Here is a 24,732-nt window from a genome sequence, read left to right as displayed (position 1 = left end):
CAGGGCTGAGCGGACTGGCTCGGTTCACACCGTGGCCTGCAGACGTCGAGGCAGGGCTGAGCGGACTGTCTGTCTGCACACCGTGGCCTGCAGACGTCAAGGCAGGGCTGAGCGGACTGTCTGTCTGCACACCGTGGCCTGCAGACGTCGAGGCAGGGCTGAGCGGACTGGCTGTCTGCACACCGTGGCCTGCAGACGTCGAGGCAGGGCTGAGCGGACTGGCTCTGTGCACACCGTGGCCTGCAGACGTCGAGGCAGGGCTGAGCGGACTGTCTGTCTGCACACCGTGGCCTGCAGACGTCGAGGCAGGGCTGAGCGGACTGTCTCTGTGCACACCGTGGCCTGCAGACGTCGAGGCAGGGCTGAGCGGACTGGCTGTGTGCACACCGTGGCCTGCAGACATCGAGGCAGGGCTGAGCGGACCGGCTGTCTGCACACCATGGCCTGCAGACGTCGAGGCAGGGCTGAGCGGACTGGCTTGGTGGCTCCTGCACCGTTTCGAGGACTCTGCCGTCTCTGTGTGTTAATTGCGTGCTTTCTGATGTTCATGCAACTCGCTCTCCTCATTGTGCGTTGGGTGTTATTGCGTGGGGTTATTCTTTAAAGGCTGTTCCTGTGGGTAGAGAAATCTCAGGGGTGTGTACAGCACCTTTCACATCCACGGAAGCATCCAAGTGCTTTTTAGAGATAATAACTGCAGGCCCCTCTGCTACTCCCTCTATACCCACCACCCTCTGTGTGGGAAAAGTTGCCCCTTGGGTCTTTTTGAATCTGTTCCACCCTCAGTTTGAACTTGAGCCCTCTAGTTTTGGACTCCACTACCTAGGGAATAAAGCTGTGATGATCCACACCTTATCTATGCCCCTCGTGGATTTATAAACCTCCATCAGAATTTGAGGAGATCTGGTACGTGTCCAAAAACTCTCGCGAATCTCTACGGATGCACCACGGACAGTATTCTGACCGGTTACATCACCGTCTGGTCTGGGAGGCCCCATTGCACAGACTCGGGGGAAAAGCTGCAGAGGGTTGTAAACTCAGCCAGCTCCATCACGGGCTCCGGACTCCTCACCATCAAAGACAGCTTCAAGAGGCGAAGCCCTGCCTCAAGGACCCCCATCACCCAGGACATGCCCTCTTCTCATTATTCCCATCAGGGAGGAGGTACAGGAGCCTGAAGACACACACTCAACTTTCTAGGAACAGATTCTTCCCCTCTGCTATCAGACTTCTGAACGATACCTCACCATTTTGTTCTCTTTTTGAACTACTAATTTATTTTTATCTTGCTTATTGAAACTTCCAGTGATTTTTTTTACGTATTGCAATGTACTGCTGCCTCAAAACAACAGATTTCATGACATATGTCAGTGATAATAAACCAGATGCCAAGCTCACCCCTCAGCCCCCTTCACTCCCGGGAAAATGGTCCCAGCCTGCCAAGCTCTCTGGTGCCGGGAATATCCTCGTGAATCTTTCCTGCACCCTCGTCCTTCGGCTGGGCACCAGAGCTGTCTCCAGCCTTGCCAGCATCTTGTCGGGAACATCCCACTTGCAATACTCAGTGAAAAGACTGCCAAGCTGCATCATCCCATTTTGTTAGAAGCTCTGCATCTCTCCGTTGCTCCTCTTTCTGCCCCGCAGTCACCCGCTGGCACAGACCCTGCTTCCGGCAGGCGGAACAGCGGGTTGCAGATTTCAGTTTAGGAGCCGAGAGGTAAAGTTGCAGCTGTATAGGAACCTGGTCAGACCCCACTTGGAGTACTGTGCTCAGTTCTGGTCGCCTCACTACAGGAAGGATGTGGAAGCCATAGAAAGGGTGCAGAGGAGATTTGCAAGGATGTTGCCTGGATTGGGGAGCATGGTTTATGAGAATAGGTTGAATTTTTATCCTTTTCTCCTTGGAGAGACGGAGGATGAGAGGTGACCTGACGGTGGTGTATAAGATGATGAGAGGCATTGATCGTGTGGATAGTCAGAGGCTTCTTCCCAGGGCTGAAATGTCTAACGCGAGGGGGCGTAGTTTTAAGGTGTTTGGAAGTAGGTACAAGGGGGACGTCAGAGGCAAGTTTTTCACACAGAGAGTGGAATGCACTGCCAGCGACAGTGGTGGAGGTGGATACAAGAGGGTCTTTCAAGAGGCTCTTAGATAGGTACATGGAGCTTAGAACAATAGAGGGCTATGTGGTAGGTAAATTCTAGGCCGTCTCTAGAGTAGGTTACAGAGTCGGCACAGCGTTGTGAGCTGAAGGATATGCTGTAGGTTTCTATGTTCTAAGGATTAGCCTAACTTGTCAAAATGAATGCATCACTTTGTGTCGACACAGTCCAAAGGATGTGCTGGGGGCTGATATACAGTACCATAGTCACAACTTCCCAACCCTAACCTGTACGTCTTTGGGACGTGGGAGGAACCCGGAGCACAGTGAGAATGTCACTGGACTAGGCGGTTTAAATGCTTCGGCAGGGACTAGATGGGCCAAAGGGCTTGTTTCTGTGCTGTACTTTTGCAGAATCCTTGCAGACAGCGACAGGAATTGACCCCGGCCCTACAGCTGGTGCTGTAAAGCGTTGCGCTGACCGCTGCGCTACCTTGGTCGGGTTAGCGGGGTTGGCTGGCGGACGACGGTCTGCCCCGAGGCTCACCTGATGTAGCCCACCTGGGGCCTGTGGACCAGATGCCAGCGGTACGAAGTCTTGTCCCTCCAGCCTTCGTCGCGGGGGTCCTTCCACAGCAGCGTCACCTGGTCGGGGATGGACTCCGTATTCCACAGGGCGTTGCGCAGGTACTCCCCCGGGCCGCTCCTCGACTTCACAGCCTGCGTTGAGGGAAGAGACAGGAAGGGAGCAGAGGTCAGGAGGGTAGCTTTCGGGCACGGCTGAACTCAGACGAGGTAATACGGTTCACTTAACAGCCTCCGGACCACCCTTAGCAGAGGCTGCGTTACCGACTCCCACACGTTAACGTTACGTTGGTCGCCCCAGATTCCAGCATCTTCAGTCCTCACCCTGAAGAACTGTTTGGGGGACTGAACAGGTGAGGACTGCGCACACAAAACGCTGGAGAAACGCAGCAGGCCAGGCAGCGTCTATGGAGAGGAATAAACAGTCGACGCTTCAGGCCGAGAGGCCGCAGCTGGACTGGGAAGGTGAGCACTTCACCTGTGGCTCTGTCAGGGTCAAATCCGGTGATCCCAGTGCGGCCTGTTACATCAGTAAGGACAACGTCGAGGGGGAGTCCATTTCGCCGAACACCTTTGCAAAGTGCAGGATCACCCAGAGGCCCCCCATTCCCATCCTACCCCCCATTCCCATCCTACCCCCCATTCCCACCCTACCCCCCATTCCCATCCCGACACGCTGGTCCACGGGCACCACCATGGCCACAATGAGGCCACACTCAGTCTGGAGGAGCAACACCTCATATCCTGTCCGGGTAGCCTCCAACCTGATGTAGGAACATCGATTCTCTAACCTCTGGTAATTTCTCCCTTCACCCTCATCTCTCTTTATCGATTCCCCATTCTCTCTCTCTCTCTCTCTCCAGGACAGTTAGTGGGTGAGGAAATCAGGCTGTTCCCTCTGCTCCCCATCATTTTTTTCCCATCTCCCTCCCATTCTGGGCCCAGAGTTAACCAGGGTGCGGTCATGGGGTCTCTCCCTCTCTCCTTTCCCCCCTCTCTCTCTCTCATTTCCCCTCTCTCTTCCTGGTCTTCCTCTACCACTCCCTCTCTTCCCTCTCCTCCCTCTCTTCCCTCTCCTCCCTCTCCCCCACCTCCTCTCTTGTTTCTCTCTCTCCCCCCTCCATTCCCCCTCTGGCATTAAGATGACAATCGATCCGGCTACCTCGAGCTCTCTCGGAGCCGCTGGGACCCACCTTGAGCTGCAGGGCTGGCTCGGCCACGGCCCGGAAGGGCGTGGGCTGCCAGTACGTCTGCTCCGTCTGCTTCCACATCACCACGTAGAAGCTCGAGCTGTCCTGGTAGCCGAAGATGAAGCCGGCGTAGTCGTCGTCGGTCACCGTGTTGACGTGGAACGTGCCTTCGAAGTCCACCCCGTTGAACGCCGTGTACCCTGGGGGGGGAAGGAGAGGGGAGCGAGGTGACAGCTGGACTCAGGGAGTTGCAACCCCGCCATAACCTTTCACCGAGGAGAACGCCACGGCTTGAGTGACCACGCCGACCACTGCTTGGAATGGAATTGTCATGTGTACCGAGGTACAGTAAATAACCGATCAAATCATTACAGTGGGGCACGGAGGCAGTACAAGGTAAAACAATTACAGAATGCAGAATAAACTCTTCTACCTGTCAGCTCCCCGCTCGTCACTTCATCCCCCCCACCCACCCACCCAACCTGGTCTCACCTGTCACCACCCAGCTCCTCACTGTCCCCCTCCCCCACCCACCCACCTTCCCCCTCACCTGGTCTCACCTGTCAGCTCCCAGCTCCTCACTGTCCCCCTTCCCCCTCCCCCACCCACCTTCCCCCTCACCTGGTCTCACCTGTCAGCTCCCAGCTCCTCACTGTCCCCCTCCCCCACCCACCTTCCCCCTCACCTGGTCTCACCTGTCAGCTCCCAGCTCCTCACTGTCCCCTCCCCCCTCCCCCACCCACCTTCCCCCTCACCTGGTCTCACCTGTCACCACCCAGCTCCTCAATGTCCCCCTCCCCCACCCACCTTCCCCCTCACCTGGTCTCACCTGTCACCACCCAGCTCCTCACTGTCCCCCTTCCCCCTCCCCCACCCACCTTCCCCCTCACCTGGTCTCACCTGTCAGCTCCCAGCTCCTCACTGTCCCCCTCCCCCACCCACCTTCCCCCTCACCTGGTCTCACCTGTCAGCTCCCAGCTCCTCACTGTCCCCTCCCCCCTCCCCCACCCACCTTCCCCCTCACCTGGTCTCACCTGTCAGCTCCCAGTGTCTCACTGTCCCCCTCCCCCACCCACCTTCCCCCTCACCTGGTCTCACCTGTCAGCTCCCAGTGTCTCACTGTCCCCCTCCCCCACCCACCTTCCCCCTCACCTGGTCTCACCTGTCAGCTCCCAGTGTCTCACTGTCCCCCTCCCCCACCCACCTTCCCCCTCACCTGGTCTCACCTGTCACCACCCAGCTCCTCAATGTCCCCCTCCCCCAACCACCTTCCCCCTCACCTGGTCTCACCTGTCACCACCCAGCTCCTCACTGTCCCCCTTCCCCCTCCCCCACCCACCTTCCCCCTCACCTGGTCTCACCTGTCAGCTCCCAGCTCCTCACTGTCCCCTCCCCCCTCCCCCACCCACCTTCCCCCTCACCTGGTCTCACCTGTCAGCTCCCAGCTCCTCACTGTCCCCCTTCCCCCTCCCCCACCCACCTTCCCCCTCACCTGGTCTCACCTGTCAGCTCCCAGCTCCTCACTGTCCCCCTCCCCCACCCACCTTCCCCCTCACCTGGTCTCACCTGTCAGCTCCCAGCTCCTCACTGTCCCCTCCCCCCTCCCCCACCCACCTTCCCCCTCACCTGGTCTCACCTGTCAGCTCCCAGTGTCTCACTGTCCCCCTCCCCCACCCACCTTCCCCCTCACCTGGTCTCACCTGTCAGCACCCAGCTCCTCACTGTCCCCCTCCCCCACCCACCTTCCCCCCTCACCTGGTCTCACCTGTCAGCTCCCAGCTCCTCACTGTCCCCCTTCCCCCTCCCCCACCCACCTTCCCCCTCACCTGGTCTCACCTGTCAGCTCCCAGCTCCTCACTGTCCCCTCCCCCCCTCCCCCACCCACCTTCCCCCTCACCTGGTCTCACCTGTCAGCTCCCAGCTCCTCACTGTCCCCCTTCCCCCTCCCCCACCCACCTTCCCCCTCACCTGGTCTCACCTGTCAGCTCCCAGCTCCTCACTGTCCCCCCTTCCCCCCTCCCCCACCCACCTTCCCCCTCACCTGGTCTCACCTGTCAGCTCCCAGCTCCTCACTGTCCCCCTTCCCCCTACCCCACCCACCTTCCCCCTCACCTGGTCTCACCTGTCACCACCCAGCTCCTCACTGTCCCCCTCCCCCACCCACCCACCTTCCCCCTCACCTGGTCTCACCTGTCACCACCCAGCTCCTCACTGTCCCCCTTCCCCCTCCCCCACCCACCTTCCCCTCACCTGTCAGCTCCCAGCTCCTCACTGTCCCCCTTCCCCCTCCCCCACCCACCTTCCCCCTCACCTGGTCTCACCTGTCAGCTCCCAGCTCCTCACTGTCCCCCTTCCCCCTCCCCCCACCCACCTTCCCCCTCACCTGGTCTCACCTGTCAGCTCCCAGCTCCTCACTGTCCCCTCCCCCCCTACCCCACCCACCTTCCCCTCACCTGGTCTCACCTGTCAGCTCCCAGCTCCTCACTGTCCCCCTTCCCCCTACCCCACCCACCTTCCCCCTCACCTGGTCTCACCTGTCAGCTCCCAGCTCCTCACTGTCCCCCTTCCCCCTACCCCACCCACCTTCCCCCTCACCTGGTCTCACCTGTCAGCTCCCAGCTCCTCACTGTCCCCCTTCCCCCTCCCCCACCCACCTTCCCCCTCACCTGGTCTCACCTGTCAGCTCCCAGCTCCTCACTGTCCCCCTTCCCCCTACCCCACCCACCTTCCCCTCACCTGGTCTCACCTGTCAGCTCCCAGCTCCTCACTGTCCCCCTTCCCCCTCCCCCACCCACCTTCCCCCTCACCTGGTCTCACCTGTCAGCTCCCAGCTCCTCACTGTCCCCCTTCCCCCTCACCTGGTCTCACCTGTCAGCTCCCAGCTCCTCACTGTCCCCCTTCCCCCTACCCCACCCACCTTCCTCCTCACCTGGTCTCACCTGTCAGCTCCCAGCTCCTCACTGTCCCCCCTTCCCCCTCACCTGGTCTCACCTGTCAGCTCCCAGCTCCTCACTGTCCCCCTTCCCCCTCACCTGGTCTCACCTGTCAGCTCCCAGCTCCTCACTGTCCCCCTTCCCCCTCACCTGGTCTCACCTGTCAGCTCCCAGCTCCTCACTGTCCCCCTTCCCCCTACCCCACCCACCTTCCTCCTCACCTGGTCTCACCTGTCAGCTCCCAGCTCCTCACTGTCCCCCTTCCCCCTCCCCCACCCACCTTCCCCCTCACCTGGTCTCACCTGTCAGCTCCCAGTGTCTCACTTCATCCCCCTCCCCCTCACCTGGTCTCACCTGTCAGCTCCCAGTGTCTCACTTCATCCCCCTCCCCTCACCTGGTCTCACCTGTCAGCTCCCAGTGTCTCACTTCATCCCCCTCCCCCTCACCTGGTCTCACCTGTCAGCTCCCAGTGTCTCACTTCATCCCCCCTCCCCTCACCTGGTCTCACCTGTCAGCTCCCAGTGTCTCACTTCATCCCCCTCCCCTCACCTGGTCTCACCTGTCAGCTCCCAGTGTCTCACTTCATCCCCCTCCCCTCACCTGGTCTCACCTGTCAGCTCCCAGTGTCTCACTTCATCCCCCTCCCCTTCACCTGTCACCTGCCAGCTTGCACCCTTCCCCCTCACACCTTCTTCCTCTGGCTTCTGCCCCTTCCTTCCCAGAACTGATGAGTCCCAGCCTGAACATAGATGGTGCTGGGCTCCCCTGATATTCTGCGTGTGTATGGTGTAGAACAGAGTGTCACAGCTATTGAGCAGAATAAAGAGTCACTGCTACTGAGCAAGTGCAGTCCGGTACCAGAGCCACAGTGAGGTAGAGTGTGTGGTTGAGACTCCCATCTTATCGTACTAGGGGACTGTTCAGTAGTTTTAAAACAGCGGGATGGAAGCTGTCCTTGAACCTGGTGGCAGGTGCTTCCAGGTTTTTGTTATTTCTGCCCATTGGGAGAAGAGAGGATGGGGTCTTTAATTCTGCTTTACTGAGGCAGTGGGAAGTGTAGACAGAGTCCGTGGAGGGGAGGCTGGTTCCTGTGACGTGCTGAGCTGTGTCCGCGACTCTCTGCAGTTTCCTGCGGTCACGGGCTGAGCGGTGGCCGTACCGAGCCGTGATGCATCCGGACAGGGTGCTCTGTATGGAGCAGCGATCCCATTTCCCACCTCCAGGGCCCTGGCTTCCAGTTTCCAGCTCTTGACGCTTTAAACATGCAGAGAATTTCTCAGGGAGGACGTGCCCGTCAGTCTTAACCCTTTCACTGCCCATGTACAAGACGATAAGAGACAGAAACTGAGTGGGCAGCCAGAGACTTTTCCCCAGAGCAGAAATGGCTAATATGAGAAGGCATAACTTTTGGGTGACTGGAAGAAAATATGGGGGGAGAGGGTGTGGGCACCAGTGGTAAGTTTTGTGCAGTGTTGGGTGTGATCCAGTCGAGGCAGAGACATTAGGGGCATTAAGAGACTCTGTTACAGATAAATGGAGGGCAACTTGGGGTGGAAGTGTTAGAATCAGAGGCTCCCAATCTTTCTAATCGCATGGACCCTTACCATTAATGGAGAGGTTTGTGGACCCCAGGGAGGGAACCCCTGGGTCAGTTTGATCTTCAATATGTTAAAGGATTGGAACAACGTTGTGGGCTGAAGGGCCTGTGTTATTGATTCCCTGTGCCCCGTTAATCCCTCCCAATCTCGCACTCACATGTAGACACAAAGCCTAAATCTTCCCTCGTTTTTGTCTTTGCAACAAGGGAATTTAACCCTAGTCGAGTTCTGCAATGGCGATATTCCAGCCCCGGTAGCCTGGAGACCGGCTCCGTACATGGTGGTAGTGTTGTACACAGCCCAGCACAGCCTCCCGGTCGGCCCCCCTCGCCCAAACACTCCGCGTGCTCCATCACCACCTCCTCTCCGTAGCCTTGGACATTGCAACTTGAGAACATGGAGCACCAGGTTCAAGGAATCAGAATCAGATTCCATATCACCGGCAAATGCTATGAAAATTACTGACTCTGCAGCAGCAGTATAATAGAGGGAAAAACATGAATTACAGTAAATAGATAGGTAATATTTAAATTAGATCAGTGCTATCCCACCATTATCAGTCTCTGAACAGAACTAAAGGATGAACTCCTGACTGTCCAATCCACCTTGTCGGGGATGGGGGGGTGGGGAATGAAGAGCAGGAGGGTGTAGAGGAGAGAGGGGGAGAGGTGTAGGGGCGTAGAGGAGGGGATGAGAGGCGTAGAGGAGGGTAATCTGTGAAATTCTTTGCCACAGGCAGCTGTGAAGGCCAAGTCTTTATTTATAAATAAGGCTGAGGTTGATAGATTCTTTATTGGTCAGGGCATGGAGCGATACGGGGGGGGGGGGGAAGGCAGGAGATTGGATCAGCCACACTGAACTATCAGAGCAGACTCGATGGGCCAAATGGCCTAATTCTGATCCTATATCTTATGGTCTAATGGGAGGGGGGAGAGAGTGATTGATTCTGCAAATGCTGGAAAAACAGGGTAACGCACACAAAATGCTGGAGGAACTCAGCAGGTCAGTCAGCGTCCATGGAGGGGAATACATAGTCGATGTTCTGGACTGAGACCCTTCATCAGGACCAAGAAGGATGAAGCAAGAGTGCAGACAGAATGAGAAATGGAGAAAGACAGAAGGGAGAGGCAGGGAGAAATTATCGGAAATTGGAGAAATCGATGCTCATGTCATTGAGTTGGAATGGAATGATGTGTCAGTGTGAGGATGGGAAGTAGAATTAAAACCGGTGACCATTGTGATACTCAACGTTAGTCCAAGATAGTCACAACTGACAATAATCTGTTCCCCAGTCCCACACACTTTGAGTGAGTCACAGAGTTTGGCCAGATTTCCCACACCCTCAAAATGACAACTGTTATATGGTTATAAGAAAGAGAGTAATGGGAGCAGTGGTCCCTCACCTGCAGAGCTAGACAGTATACAAGTTACACAGAGTGAAACTCCCTCCACACCGTCCCATCACACACTCCTGGGGTCAGACACAGAGTGAAGCTCCCTCCACACTGTCCCATCACACACTCCCGGGGTCAGACACAGAGTGAAGCTCCCTCCACACCATCCCATCACACACTCCCGGGGTCAGACACAGAGTGAAGCTCCCTCCACACCGTCCCATCACACACTCCCGGGGTCAGACACAGAGTGAAGCTCCCTCCACACCGTCCCATCACACACTCCCGGGGTCAGACACAGAGTGAAACTCCCTCCACACCGTCCCATCACACACTCCCGGGGTCAGACACAGAGTGAAACTCCCTCTACACCGTCCCATCACACTCTCCTGGGGTCAGACACAGAGTGAAACTCCCTCTACACCGTCCCATCACACTCTCCTGGGGTCAGACACGGAGTGAAACTCCCTCCACACCGTCCCATCTCACACTCCCAGGGTCAGACACAGAGTGAAGCTCCCTCCACACTGTCCCATCTCACACTCCCAGGGTCAGACACAGAGTGAATCTCCCTCCACACCGTCCCATCACACACTCCCGGGGTCAGACACAGAGTGAAACTCCCTCTACACCGTCCCATCACACACTCCCGGGGTCAGGCACAGAGTAAAACTCCCTCTACACTGTCCCATCACAGACTCCAGGGTCAGACACAGAGTGAAACTCCCTCTACACCGTCCCATCACACACTCCCGGGGTCAGACACAGAGTGAAACTCCCTCCACACCGTCCCATCACACACTCCCGGGGTCAGACACAGAGTGAATCTCCCTCCGCACCGCCCAATCACACACTCCCGGGGTCAGACACAGAGTGAATCTCCCTCCACACTGTCCCATCACACACTCCTGGGGTCAGACACAGAGTGAAACTCCCTCTACACTGTCCCATCACACACTCCCAGGGTCAGACAGAGTGAAACTCCCTCCACACTGTCCCATCACACACTCCTGGGGTCAGACACAGAGTGAAACTCCCTCTACACCGTCCCATCACACACACTCGGGGTCAGACACAGAGTGAAACTCCCTCCACACCGTCCCATCACACACTCCCGGGGACAGACACAGAGTGAAACTCCCTCCACACTGTCCCATCACACACTCCCGGGGACAGACACAGAGTGAAACTCCCTCTACACTGTCCCATCACACACTCCCAGGGTCAGACACAGAGTGAAACTCCCTCCACACTGTCCCATCACACACTCCTGGGGTCAGACACAGAGTGAAACTCCCTCCACACTATCCCATCACACACTCCTGGGGTCAGACACAGAGTGAAACTCCCTCCACACTGTCCCATCTCACACTCCCGGGGTCAGACACAGAGTGAAACTCCCTCTACACTGTCCCATCTCACACTCCCGGGGTCAGACACAGAGTGAAACTCCCTCTACACTGTCCCATCACAGACTCCAGGGTCAGACACAGAGTGAAGCTCCCTCCACACCGTCCCATCACACACTCCCGGGATGTGAGAAGACTGTATTGCCTTTATATGGGCCCATTTGCCGGTAAATGCTGAGTAAAGCCAGTAACCGAGGGCTCTGTGGAGACAGAACCACAGCTGACGCTACTCTAGCTGCCCTCAGACACGTCAGAGATTGTTGCAACTCACCGACGGCTAATCCAGGGTCACTGTTCATCGTCTGGACGATCTCCATTCCCTGTGACACAAACAGCGAGAAATGACGGTCACAGAGTGGCAAATCAGATGTGCTGGCTGCTTCGAGGGGCAGTGGACAGCACTGAGCCACGGTCGAGTCCTGGAGAGCTGAGCTCCAATACTAACCGGAGGGACTTCAGACAAGCAATGGTTTAACCCACAGATATCACACAGACTGCAACACTGTGGAATTGTTAGCAATGTGTGTATACTCAAAAAAAATACATTCTTCAGCTCTACCCCTCCCACAGTATAGTGGTCCCTCCTCATCACCTCTCACAGTCCAGCGCTCCCTCCTCATTGCCCCTCCCACAGCTCAGTGCTCCCTCCTCACTGCCCTCCCACAGCTCTCCCCCCTCACTGCCCTCCCACAGCTCACCACCCCTCCCACAGTGCTCCCTCCTCACTGCCCTCCCACAGCACAGCTCTCCCCCTCACTGCCCTCCCACAGCACAGCTCTACCCCCTCACTGCCCCTCCCTCAGTGCTCCCTCCTCACCACCCCTCCCACAGTGCTCCTTCCTTACTGCCCCTCCCACAGCACTCCCCCCTCACTGCCCTCCCACAGCTCTCCCCCCTCACTGCCCTCCCACAGTTCTCCCTCCTCACTGCCCTCCCTCAGTGCTCCCCCCTCACTGCCCTCCCACAGCTCTCCCCCCTCACTGCCCTCCCACAGTTCTCCCTCCTCACTGCCCTCCCTCAGTGCTCCCCCCTCACTGCCCTCCCACAGCTCTCCCCCCTCACTGCCCTCCCAGTTCTCCCTCCTCACTGCCCTCCCTCAGTGCTCCCCCCTCACTGCCCTCCTCAGTGCTCCCTCCTCACTGCCCTCCCAGTGCTCCCTCCTCACCGCCCCTCCCACAGCTCTCCCTCCTCACTGCCCTCCTCAGTGCTCCCTCCTCACTGCCCTCCCTCAGTGCTCCCTCCTCACCGCCCCTCCCACAGCTCTCCCTCCTCACTGCCCTCCCTCAGCACAGCTCTACCACCTCACTGCCCTCCCACAGCACAGCTCTACCCCCTCACTGCCCTCCCTCAGTGCTCCCTCCTCACTGCCCTCCCACAGCTCTCCCCCCTCACTGCCCTCCCTCAGCTCTACCCCCTCACTGCCCTCCCACAGCACAGCTCTACCCCCTCACTGCCCTCCCACAGCTCAGTGCTCCCTCTTCACTGCCCTCCCTCAGCTCTCCCCCCTCACTGCCCTCCCTCAGTGCTCCCCCCTCACCGTCCTGTCGGCCACAGTCTTTGTCTTAAGACTTGCGTGTATTCACAAGACACAACCAGAAGAGGTAAGCACAGACGGAGGCCCACAAATGAGGCAGGCCGGGGGCTTGGCTTCACCTGGTTCAGGACTACCCAGTTGGGATCAATCTGTGCGTCACCCTCCGGGTCCAGGACGACCGTCTGATAGGCTCGGAAGTCGGTGAGGGTGACCTCGGCGCTCTCAGGACACACATCAAACGCGTCGAACACCGTGTCGTTGTCAAAGTCGTCCTCACAGACGTCACCAACCCCGTCGCCTGGAGCAAAGCAACATCCAAATGAAAGACTGGCACCCTACCATCACCTCCTCCAGCCCCCACACTCTCACTAGATGTCCCAATTCCCCTCTTCAACCCCACTGAGGGAATGCCTCTGACCAGCCCGTGCCAGGCTACAGGGGTGTGTGATGAGGACGCAACGAAACTCAGCATCGTCAGGGACCCCCACTATCCAGGCCGTGCTCCCTTCTCACTGCTTCCATTGGACGGGAGGTTCAGGAGCCTCAGGACCCACACCAGCAGGTTCAGGAACAGCTATCACCCCTCAACCATCAGGCTCCTGTACCAGTGAGGATAACTTCACTCACAACTCTGAACGGACTGAACAACTCATTGTCTTCGTATTGTTCTATTTCACTGTTTGTCTGTTGGTGTGGGGGGGGGGGGTTTGTTATAATATCTGTTGTGTTGTATGTCTAATATCTAATCAGCCAATCGTGTGGCAGCGACTCAATGCACAAAAGCATGCAGACATGGTCAAGAGATTCAGTTGTTGTTCACACCAGACATCAGAACAGGGGAGAAGCGTGACTTTGACTGGGATTTTCACGCACACAGTCTCTAGTTTACAGAGAACGGTGAGAATAACAAAAACGTCCAGTGAGCAGCAGTTCTGAGGGTGAAAACAGGAATGAGAGAGGTCAGAGGGGAATGGGCAGACTGGTTCAAGCTGACAGGAAGGTGACTGTAACTCAGGTAACCATACGTTATCACAGTGGTGTGCAGAAGAGCATCTCTGAATGTACAACACACTGAACCTTGGAGTGGATGGGCCACAGCAGCAGAAGACCATGAATATACACCCAGGGACCACGTTTTTAGGTAAAGCAGGTGCATAATGACATGGCCACCGAGTGTATTCATAATTTGATAATAAATTTGAACTTTGTGTGAAGTTCTGCCTTTTAGGGTCCTATTGCCTCAAAAAGGTGGCACCCAACATTGAGGGCCCCCATCGCCCAGGACATGCCCTCTTCTCATTGGTACCATCAGGAAGGAGGTCAACGCGTCAGGAACAGCTTCTTCCCCTCTGCCATCAGATTTCTGACTGGACATTGAACCCATGAACACTACCTCAGTATTTTTTTAGCTACTTACTTAAATACTTCCTAAAAATGTATTTCTCATTGTAATTTATAGTTTTTGTTAGGGATTGCACTGTACCGCTGCCACAACACAACACATTTCACGACATGCGCCGGTGAAATGAAACCAGATTCTGATGGCCACCAAGCTTTGACTGGTTAAGCCAGAGACACAAACTCCCAAAACCAACGGTGTCTATACTGACCCCGGCCACAAGACACGCGGCAAAGGTAACTGGTTTATTATTGTCATGGGACGAGATACAGTTTGAAACCTATTTTTTTTGAGTGCCTTCCAGACAGATCCTTCTGATGCAGGTAGTGAGGAGGGGAAAGCAATAGCAGAACGCAGGCCAGAGAGTCACAGTCACAGAGAAAGAGCCGAGCAGGCCGACAAATGAGGGGCAAGGACCGTGGAGAGGTAGACTGGAAGATGAAGAGTCCGTCTTTGTCGCACAAGTCAGTTCAGAGGTCTGGGCAGAAGCTGACCTTGAAGCTGGTGTGGCGTGCCTTTAAGTTTCTGCATCTGCTGCCCGATGGGAACTGGGAGAAAACAGAATGTCGGGTGGGGGGGCGGGGGGTGACTATGCAGACTTTCCTGAGACAGTGGGGAGTGTAGAAAGCACCAGCGGAAGGTGCTCTGTACACAGACTGTGCTAAGTCTACCAGTGTATAGAACCATTAACACAGCGTCCATCGTGTCCAACGATGGCAGGAAAACTGTGCGGGAGTTTTAAAGTGGAAAAGCTTTAAAACTTAACCCTAACCCCGGGGTAGTTCCACTCTCGTGTCTGATCCAGTGGTACGAGTAGTCATCACAAACGGGGGTCTTCCCGTTGCAGAGGATGACTTTGGTGTCGTCTGTGCCTTGTCACTCCCTTCGCTCTCCGCGGAGCATCGCAGAACCACCCTCTGGCCGTTCGATCTCATCCACCCTGTCCGTCGCAGCTGACTTCGCACGCTGGGACCGGCACGCCCTTAACTCACCGGGGTCCGAGGCCGCTGGTGACCCTCACCTGGTGTAGCCCACCTGGTGAAGCGGTGAACTGGATCGTGGCAGCCAAACAGCTGCTTGGAGCCACAGGTGGGAGCTGTGTGTCTGGTGTGGCCCGAAGGTGAGTGAGCTGCCCCAGAATGGGCATGACCAGCCCCCTCACCAGGGCTGCTACCCCTCCCTGGACTCAAAGAGAACTTTATTTATCTAATGAGATACAATCTGAAATAGGCCCTTCCGCCCCTTCGAGCCGTGTGCAGACTGAAACATACATAGAAACATAGAAAACCTACAGCACAATACAGGCCCTTCGGCCCACAAAGTTGTGCCAAACATGTCCCTACCTTAGAAATTACTGGGCTTACCGAGAGCCCTCTATTTTTCTAAGCTCCATGTACCTATCCAAAAGTCTCTGAAAAGACCCTAATGTATCTGCCTCCACCACCGTTGCCGGCAGCCTGTTCCACACATTCACCACTCTCTGAGTAAAAAAACTTACCCCTGACATCTCCTCTGTACCTACTCCCCAGCACCTTAAACCTGTGTCCTCTTGTGGCAACCATTTCTGCCCTGGGAAAAAGCCTCTGACTATCCACACGATCAATGCCTCTCATCATCTTGTACACCTCTATCAGGTCACCTCTCATCCTCCGTTGCTCCAAGGAGAAAAGGCCAAGTTCACTCAACCTATTTTCATAAGGCATGCTCCCCAATCCAGGCAACATCCTTGTAAATCTCCTCTGCACCCTTTCTATGGCTTCCACATCCTTCCTGTAGTGAGGCGACCAGAACTGAGCACAGTACTCCAAGTGGGGTCTGACCAGGGTCCTATACAGCTGCAACATTACCCATGATTGATGAAGGCCAATACACCATACGCCTTCTTAACCACAGAGTCAACCTGCGCAGCTGCTTTGAGCGTCCTATGGACTCGGACCCTAAGATCCCTCTGATCCTCCACACTGCCAAGAGTCTTGCCATTAATGCTATATTCTGCCATCATATTTGACCTACTTCACACTTACCTGGGTTGAACTTCATCTGCCACTTCTCAGCCCAGTTTTGCATCCTATCCATGTCCCGCTGTAACCTCTGACAGCCCTCCACACTATCCACAACACCTCCAACCTCTGTGTCATCAGCAAACTTACGAACCCATCCCTCACTTCCTCATCCAGGTCATTTATAAAGATCACGAAGAATAAGGGTCCCAGAACAGATCACTGAGGCACTCCACTGGTGACCGACCTCCATGCAGAATATGACCCATCTACAACCACTCTTTGCCTTCTGTGGGCAAGCCATTTCTGGATCCACAAAGCAATGTCCCCTTGGATCCCATGCCTCCTTACTTTCTCAATAAGCCTTGCATGGGGTACCTTATCAAATGCCTTGCTGAAATCCATATACACTACATCTACTGCTCTTCCTTCATCAATGTGTTTAGTCACATCCTCAAAAAATTCAATCAGGCTCGTAAGGCACGACCTACCCTTGACAAAGCCATGCTGACTAGTCCTAATCACATTATACCTCTCCAAATGTTCATAAATCCTGCCTCTCAGGATCTTCTCCATCAACTTACCAACCACTAAAGTAAGACTCACTGGTCTATAATTTCCTGGGCTATCTCTATTCCCTTTCTTGAATAAAGGAACAACATCTGCAACCTTCCAATCCTCGGGAACCTCTCCCATCCCCATTGATCATTGCCAGAGGCTCAGCAATCTCCTCCCTCGCCTCCCACAGTAACCTGGGGTATATCTCATTCGGTCCTGGTGATTTATCCAACTTGATGCTTTCCTAAAGCTCCAGCACATCCTCTTCCTTAATATCTACATGCTCAAGCTTTTCAGTCCACTGCAAGTCATCCCTACAATCACCAAGATCCTTTTTCCAAGGTGAATACTGAAGTAAACTGAATAATTAATGTAAGCAGTCATCCATTGTGCTTTTTTACCTGTATACATATTCATAAAGTTTCTTTTTGACGTAGAAAGCCCCATACTGACTAACCCTCTCCCCATGTTAAGCTCCTGTTCCCCAGAACCTCATTTAACCTGTTCAATATCCAAACAGAGTCAGGCAGAATCAGACTTATTATCTTCTTATTGAAAAGCTGTGCTGGCCTTGGAGAGGGTTCAGAGCATGATCCCAGGAATGAAAGGGTTAATGTATGAGTGGCGTTTGAAGGCTCTGGGCCTGTAATCACTAGATTTTAGAAGAATGAGGGGGATCTCATTGAAACATATCGAATATTGACAGGCCTGGATACAGTGGATGTGGAGATATTTCCTATGGTGGGAGAGTTTCAGACCAGAGGGCACCACCTCAGAATAGAGGGGCGTCCATTTCAAACAGAGATGAGGAGGAATTTCTTTAGCCAGAGGGTGGTGAGTCTGTGGGATTCATTGCCTGTGGGGGCCAAGTCATTGGGTGTATTTAAGGCAGAGGTTGATAGGTTCTTGATTAGTCAGGGCATCAAAGGTTACGGGGAGAAGGCAGGAGAATGGAGTTGAGAGGAATCAGAAGTCTTTTAGTATGCTGGCCTTTATAAATCAGAGCAGTGAGTATAGGAGTTGGGATGTAATGTTAAAATTGTACAAGGCATTGGTAAGGCCGAACTTGGAGTACTGTGTACAGTTCTGGTCACCGAATTATAGGAAAGATGTCAACAAAATAGAGAGAGTACAGAGAAGATTTACTAGAATGTTACCTGGGTTTCAGCACCTAAATTACAGGGAAAGGTTGAACAAGTTAGGTCTTTATTCTTTGGAGTGTAGAAGGTTGAGGGGGGACTTGATAGAGGTATTTAAAATTATGAGGGGGATAAGAGTTGATGTGGATAGGCTTTTTCCATTGAGAGTAGGGGAGATTCAAACAAGAGGACATGAGTTGAGAGTTAGGGTGCAAAAGTTTAAGGGTAACACGAGGGGGAATTTCTTTACTCAGAGAGTGGTAGCTGTGTGGAACGAGCTTCCAGTAGAAGTGGTATTGTCTTTTAAAGTAAAATTGGATAGGTATATGGACAGGAAAGGAGTGGAGGGTTATGGGCTGAGTGCAGGTCAGTGGGACTAGGTGAGAGTAAGCGTTCGGCACGGACTAGAAGGGCCGAGATGGCCTGTTTCCGTGCCGTAATTGTTTTCATGGTTAAGTCAGTCATGATGGAATACAGAACAGACTCAATGGGCCGAGTGGCCTAATTCTGCTCTTGGTCTTTTGGGCTTATTACCATTTGATGTATACGGTGAAATTTGTTGTTAAGTGACAGCAGTACTGTGCAATTCACAAAAATTACAATAAATTATAACGAGAATGCATGAAATAAATAAATAACGCAGAAAGAAAGTGAAATAGTGAGGTGGGTTCATATTCGATTCAGAAATCTGATGGCGGCGGGCAGGGAAGAGGCCGTTCCCTAACACTTCCCATCCCAGCCACGCCACTGACTGCCTCGCGATCACCACACCTCCGCAAAGTCCTCCCCACCCCTTCCTGGACACCATCCGTTCCCCACATCTCCTGCCCCCACCCCAGACTCGGTCCCACTGCTGACTCCTCACAGAAGCTTGCCCCCCCCCCCCACCCAGTGCCTCGGCCACTGACCGTCAGAGTCCTTCTGGTTGGGATTGGCGATAAGACGGCAGTTGTCGGCCCCCGACGGTCCGTAGTCGGGAATTCCGTCGTTGTCGTCGTCCTCGTCGCACTCGTCACCCAGGCCGTCGTTGTCCGAGTCCAGCTGGGAGCTGTTGGGAGTCTCCGGACAGTTGTCCTTGGAGTCCTGGTGCCCGTCACCGTCGCTGTGAGGCGAAACGGACAGTCAGCAGAGGCCGCGCCCGGGCGCCGGGGTGCAGAGGGAGGGGCTGGGCTGGGCGGACTGTCACGCAGTGGAGTCCGGGCCCCAAAACCCACCCCGGGCAACCGGCCTGAAAGAATTTTTAATCTCCATCGATACAGTACGGTAACAGGCCCAAAAGCTTCACTCCACCCAATTACAGCCACATGGCCAATTAACCCGTACGTCTTCGGACTGTGGGAGGAAACCGCGGGGGGAGCCAAGCGGACAAGGGGAGAATGTACAAACTCCTTATAGACAGTGGCGGGAGGTGAGCCCGGGTCACTGGTACTGTGTTACCGTCACACTAACCCCTATGGTACCACAATGCCCCTAATAATTTTACCTCCCACGCTGATGTACTGCGACACAGAGCCCGTGCTACCCCCTATACAATCACGGCACAGTGGCATGGGGCTAGCGTGACACTTTACGACACCAGCAACCGCAATCAGGGTTCAATTCCCTCCGCTGCCTTGTAAACACATCTGCACCACTCGCACTGGCACCCGTGCCACCCTCTGAGTGAAGAAGCTCCCCCCCTCTCCGGGTCCCTCTTAACCATTTCACCTTTCACCCTTAACCCATGACCTCTAGTCCTAGTCTCACCCAAAAATCCTGCTTGTCCCTTGAACAGGAGATCCCACAGAAAGTTCTGGGCACAGCCGAGTCCATCACTGGTGCAGCCCTCCCCCGACTGGGCACATTGACAAGAAACGTTGTCGCAGGAAAGCAGCAGGGACCCCCACCACCCAGGACATGCTCTCTTCTCACTGCTGCCATCAGGAACCTCAGGACCCACACCACCAGGTTCAGGAACAGTTACAACCCCTCAATCATCAGGCTCCTGAACCAGAGGGAATCACTTCACTCACCCCCAACACTGAGCTGTTCCCACAACCCATGGACTCACTTTCAAGGACTCTTCATCTCATTTTCTTGATAGTTATAGTTTATTTATTTATTTATTTATTTATTTATTTATTATTTCTTTCCTTATGTATTTGCACAGGTTGTTGTCTTTAGCACACTGGTTGTCCACCCTGTTGGTGCAGTCTTTCATTGATTCTATTATAGCTATTGGATTTATTGAGTATGCCCACAAGAAAATGAATCTCAGGGTTGTATATGGTGACGTAAATGTGCTTTAATAATAAATCTACTTTGAACTTTGAATTTCTTGTGTAGCTCTATCCAATCTCCTCTCAATATTGTTCGTTCCAGAGAATAAAGTCCTAACCTATTCAACCTCTCCCTTTAACACACGTCCTCGAGTCCTGGCAACATCCGTGTAAATTTTCTCTGTACACTTTCAATCCTAGTTACAGGAAAGATGTAAACTACAGATGATACTCCAATGTCAGGCCTCACCAATGTTTTATACAACGTCAAAATACAACTTCCCAGAGACACAAGTCCCTGGAGATGCTGGACTCTGGAGGCTCTCAAAACCCTCAATTTATCTTCCTCTCCTTAAGATACCCTCAATGCTCTGCCTCTGTCCTGAGGATCATGTGCACCTCAATATTACGTGGCCACCCTCTAAAGGTGTAACAGGGCCCCTCGCTGATTAAGCTTATTAACATCTTTTCTGGATCTTTCCAGAATGTACAGCAGTACATCGAGGAGGTACGGGAGGAAAAGAGGACACAGAATAGAGCGTTACAGTTAGAGAGAAGATGCAATGCCTGCAGAGACTGAGAGCAACTCAGAGCGGCCGATGACCTCATCCATCGCCATGGTAGCGTAGCGGTTAGCGCCACGCTATTACAACTTGGGGTGTCAGAGATTGGAATTCAACCTGTTAGAAGTTTGTACGTTCTCCCTGTGACCGCGTGGGTTTCCCCCGGATGCTCCAGTTTCCTCGCACATTCCAGAGACGTATGGGTCAGTAGGTTAATCGGTCATTGTAAACTGTCCTGTGATTAGGCCAGGGTTAAATTGGTGGGTTGCTGGGTGTCACTGCTCGAGGGGCCGAGAGGGCCTGTTCCACACTGCATCTCTAATAAAAATACCTTTGGGATGTGTATGGGAAAAACTCGAACTCGCACCAGTGACGCTGCTGCAGGTAAATTTTCCGTCGCATCTGTGCATGCACGGGTGGTTAGCGCAGCATTTTACAGCACCGGCAAGCAGCCCTGGGGGTTGGATTCCTGTCACCGTCCGGGAGCGTTCTCCCCGTGACACTCGGAGTTGTGGGCACGCTTTGTTGGTGGCGACACTTGCAGGCTGCCCCCCAGAGCCGCGGACTGTGTCGGTTCACTGTCTATCCGCGAGACAAAGCAAGCTAACTCACTAAGCTCCACCCGGGGCAGTCCCACTCGGTCACAGGGCATCAGGAGCCAAGGTCAGGATCATGGAACATAGAATGGCACAGAACAGGCCATTCGGCCCACAATACTGTGTTTACCTCCCGCATAGCCCCTCCAGCTTTCTTTCCAACGTGTGCCTGTCCGAAAGGGTCAGACCAGGTCGCTGGAGTTGAGAGGCAGTTACTAGAGGGTCTCATGGGCAGGGGCATTAAAGAGCTGCTCCGTTACAGAGAGGAACCTTTGGGTGGGGGTCACTGGGCCCCCGTGACTGACGGCTGAGAACTGTCAGAGGGTTTTTACTCGTCCATGAACTCCTTGGCTGTAGGGAAGGGGCCGTCAGTGGGTGCGTCAGACGGGCCTCGCCTCGAGACAAACCGGCATAAACCTGCCCACGTCTCCACCCTGGGACCTCTGGGGAGTGGGATGTGTACCCATGCTCACAGCGAGGAGTTTACCGTCACCGACCTACCTGTCCTGATTATTGTCACACGCGTCACCAACAAGGTCGTCGTCTGCGTCCGTCTAGAGCAAACACAGGCAGGTTAGCACAGGCAGCACCCATCCTGTTAAAATCACAGACAGAAACAGGCCATTGGCCCACGGTATCCAAACTGCCCACTGTACCATCATCTGGGCCACGGCCACCTTCGCACAGCTCCCATTGGACAGAAACTACAAGAGCTTGGAGTCCCGTTGCCCCAGCTCCAAGGACAGCCCGTCTGAAGGAGGACTTGGGCAGATTGGGAGAATGGGCAAAGAGGTGGCAGATGGAAAGTAGTGTAGGGTCGTGTGTCGCAATGCTCTTTGTTAGGAGGAATAAAGGCGTGGACTAAATGGGGAGAAAATTCAAAAATCACAAATGCAAAGGGACTTGGGGGTTCTCATGCAAGATTGCCTGGAATCCATGCAGGAAGGCAAATGCAATGTCAGCATTCATTTCCAGAGGACTAGGATATAAAAAGTGAGGACGTAATGTTGAGGCTTTATAAGGCACTGGTCAGACCCCATTTGGAGTACTGAGAGCAGTTTTGTGTCCCATATTTAAGAAAAGATGTACCAGCACTGGAGTGAGTCAGAGGAGGCTCGCAAGAATGATCCCAGCAAAGAAAGGGGTAACAGATTAGGGCATTTGATGGTTCCGTGATGGTATTTGCTGGAGTTTAGAAGAATGGGAGGGGGATCTCATTCACTGATATTAAATGGAACCTGGGACAACCTCATTGAAACCTATTGAGAGGCCTAGATGGAGTGGATGTGGAGAGGATGTTTCCTATAGCGGATGAGTGGAGCAGGGGGGCACAGTCTCAAAACAGAGGGATTTCCATTCAGAATGGGGATTCTCTTCAGCCAGAGGGTGAAGAATTCATTGCCACAGACGGCTGTGGAGGCCAAGTCACTGGGTATATTTAAGGTGGTGGTTGATAGGTTCTTGATTAATCAGGGCATCAAGTTACGGGAGGAAGACAGGAGAACAGGGCTGAGAGGGATAATAGATCAGCCATGATGGAATGGCAGGGCAGACTTGATGGGCTGAATGGCCTAATTCTGCTCCTGTGTCTCATGGTCTTCCCTCCAACCACTCAAGTCCTTTATTAACCAGCAGAACCCTCACCTCTATAGCTCAGCAACTCAACAGCCACTTTGATCAATGCGCAGAAAATGGTGCAGAAGCCCTGCAGGTCGAGCAACATCTCGTTATCTGTGTACGTGTGTATGCTTGAATGGCAATAAACTTGTCGTTGGAAAGCTCTCCCTCGTTCAACCTTTCCCCACGGGCTCTGCTATTGCCTACGTGCTGGGGAGGGGGAGGTGCTATTGTTCACGTGCTGGGGAGGGGGAGGTGCTATTGTTCGTGTGGTGGGGAGAGGGAGGTGCCATTGTTCGCGTGGTGGGGAGGGGGAGGTGCCATTGTTCGCGTGGTGGGGAGAGGGAGGTGCCATTGTTCGCGTGGTGGGGGAGGGGAGGGTTGATGTCTTCACTGCTACCTGTATGTGGGGGGGAGAGGGAGCTTTGGGGTTCTGATGTTATTCATTCTTTGGGTTTGTGGATGTCGGTGAAGGGTAAGAATTTCAGGCTGCATACATTCACTGATATTAAATAGAACCATTGAGACGTTGAAATACACAAAGTACAACCATCCCACAACTTCAGAGCGGTGGAATTACTCCAGAGCGGGACACTGCTCTCCGAGGCGCTCTGAGACTGTGACCAGGAGGTGGGACTCTGATCTACCTGCAGAACAGGCAGAGGTGAGCACAGAGGATCCAGCCCGGGAGTACAGAAGTGTTCTGAGGGGTGAGGCTAGAGCTGAGTGCTGGCCCAGAGACTGGGTGAGCCCCTCTCGCCTTGGGGAGAGTCGGTGTGCATTCAGGGAGGGATGGGTTCGTACCTGGGTGGGGTTACTCAATTCAGGGCAGCTGTCACACGCGTCCCCGACTCCGTCCTCGTCCCGGTCCGTCTGCAGAGGATTCGGGACAGCGCCGCAATTGTCCAAGCTGTTGGGAATTCCTGGAAAAGTGAGGCAAGAAGTGAGGATAAGAAGGGAGTGTGTGAGACAGGTGTGCGAGGACGAGACGGGAGTGTGTGAGATGGGTGTGTAAGGACGAGACAGGAGTGTGGAGGACAGGTGTGCGAGGAAGAGACAGGAGTGTGGAGGACAGGTGTGCGAGGAAGAGACGGGAGTGTGTGAGACCGGTGTGCGAGGACGAGACGGGAGTGTGTGAGATGGGTGTGTAAGGATGAGACAGGAGTGTGGAGGACAGGTGTGCGAGGAAGAGACAGGAGTGTGGAGGACAGGTGTGCGAGGAAGAGACGGGAGTGTGTGAGACCGGTGTGCGAGGACGAGACAGGAGTGTGGAGGACAGGTGTGTGAGGAAGAGACAGGAGTGTGGAGGACAGGTGTGCGAGGAAGAGACGGGAGTGTGTGAGACCGGTGTGCGAGGACGAGACAGGAGTGTGGAGGACAGGTGTGCGAGGAAGAGACGGGAGTGTGTGAGACAGGTGTGCGAGGACGAGACAAGAGTGTGGAGGACAGGTGTGTGAGGATGAGACAGGTGTGTGAGGACGAGGCGGGAGTGTGGGGGAGAGACAGGAGTGTGAGGGACGGGCTTCTGGGGATGGGTGTGTGAGGACGAGACAGGAGTATGGAGGACGGGTGTGTGAGGACGAGGCGGGAGTGTGGAGGACGGGTGTGTGAGGAAGAGACAGGAGTGTGGAGGACAGGTGTGCGAGGAAGAGACAGGAGTGTGGAGGACAGGTGTGCGAGGAAGAGACGGGAGTGTGTGAGACGGGTGTGCGAGGACGAGACGAGAGTGTGGAGGACAGGTGTGTGAGGATGAGACAGGTGTGCGAGGACGAGACGGGAGTGTGGAGGACGGGTGTGTGAGGACGAGGCGGGAGTGTGGGGGAGAGACAGGAGTGTGAGGGACGGGCTTCTGGGGATGG

General features: G+C 54.6%; 1 protein-coding gene across 1 annotated transcript in view; it reads right to left on the bottom strand.

Moving 5' to 3' along the window:
* LOC140735723 (thrombospondin-3-like) overlaps positions 1 to 24,732 on the bottom strand; it is a 114,367-nt gene that overhangs the window by 11,987 nt on the left and 77,648 nt on the right. Inside the window, 7 exon segments of the mRNA XM_073061143.1 lie at positions 2,647 to 2,819; positions 3,878 to 4,074; positions 11,481 to 11,529; positions 12,863 to 13,041; positions 18,748 to 18,941; positions 21,758 to 21,810; positions 23,678 to 23,796. Of these exon segments, the coding sequence (XP_072917244.1) occupies positions 2,647 to 2,819; positions 3,878 to 4,074; positions 11,481 to 11,529; positions 12,863 to 13,041; positions 18,748 to 18,941; positions 21,758 to 21,810; positions 23,678 to 23,796 (964 nt within the window).

The sequence above is a fragment of the Hemitrygon akajei genome, chromosome 11 (genome assembly GCF_048418815.1).
Source record: "Hemitrygon akajei chromosome 11, sHemAka1.3, whole genome shotgun sequence".
Classification (NCBI taxonomy): Eukaryota; Metazoa; Chordata; class Chondrichthyes; order Myliobatiformes; family Dasyatidae; genus Hemitrygon; species Hemitrygon akajei.
Note: the sequence above shows the minus strand (reverse complement) of the source record. Positions and strands in the feature narration are given on the sequence as shown.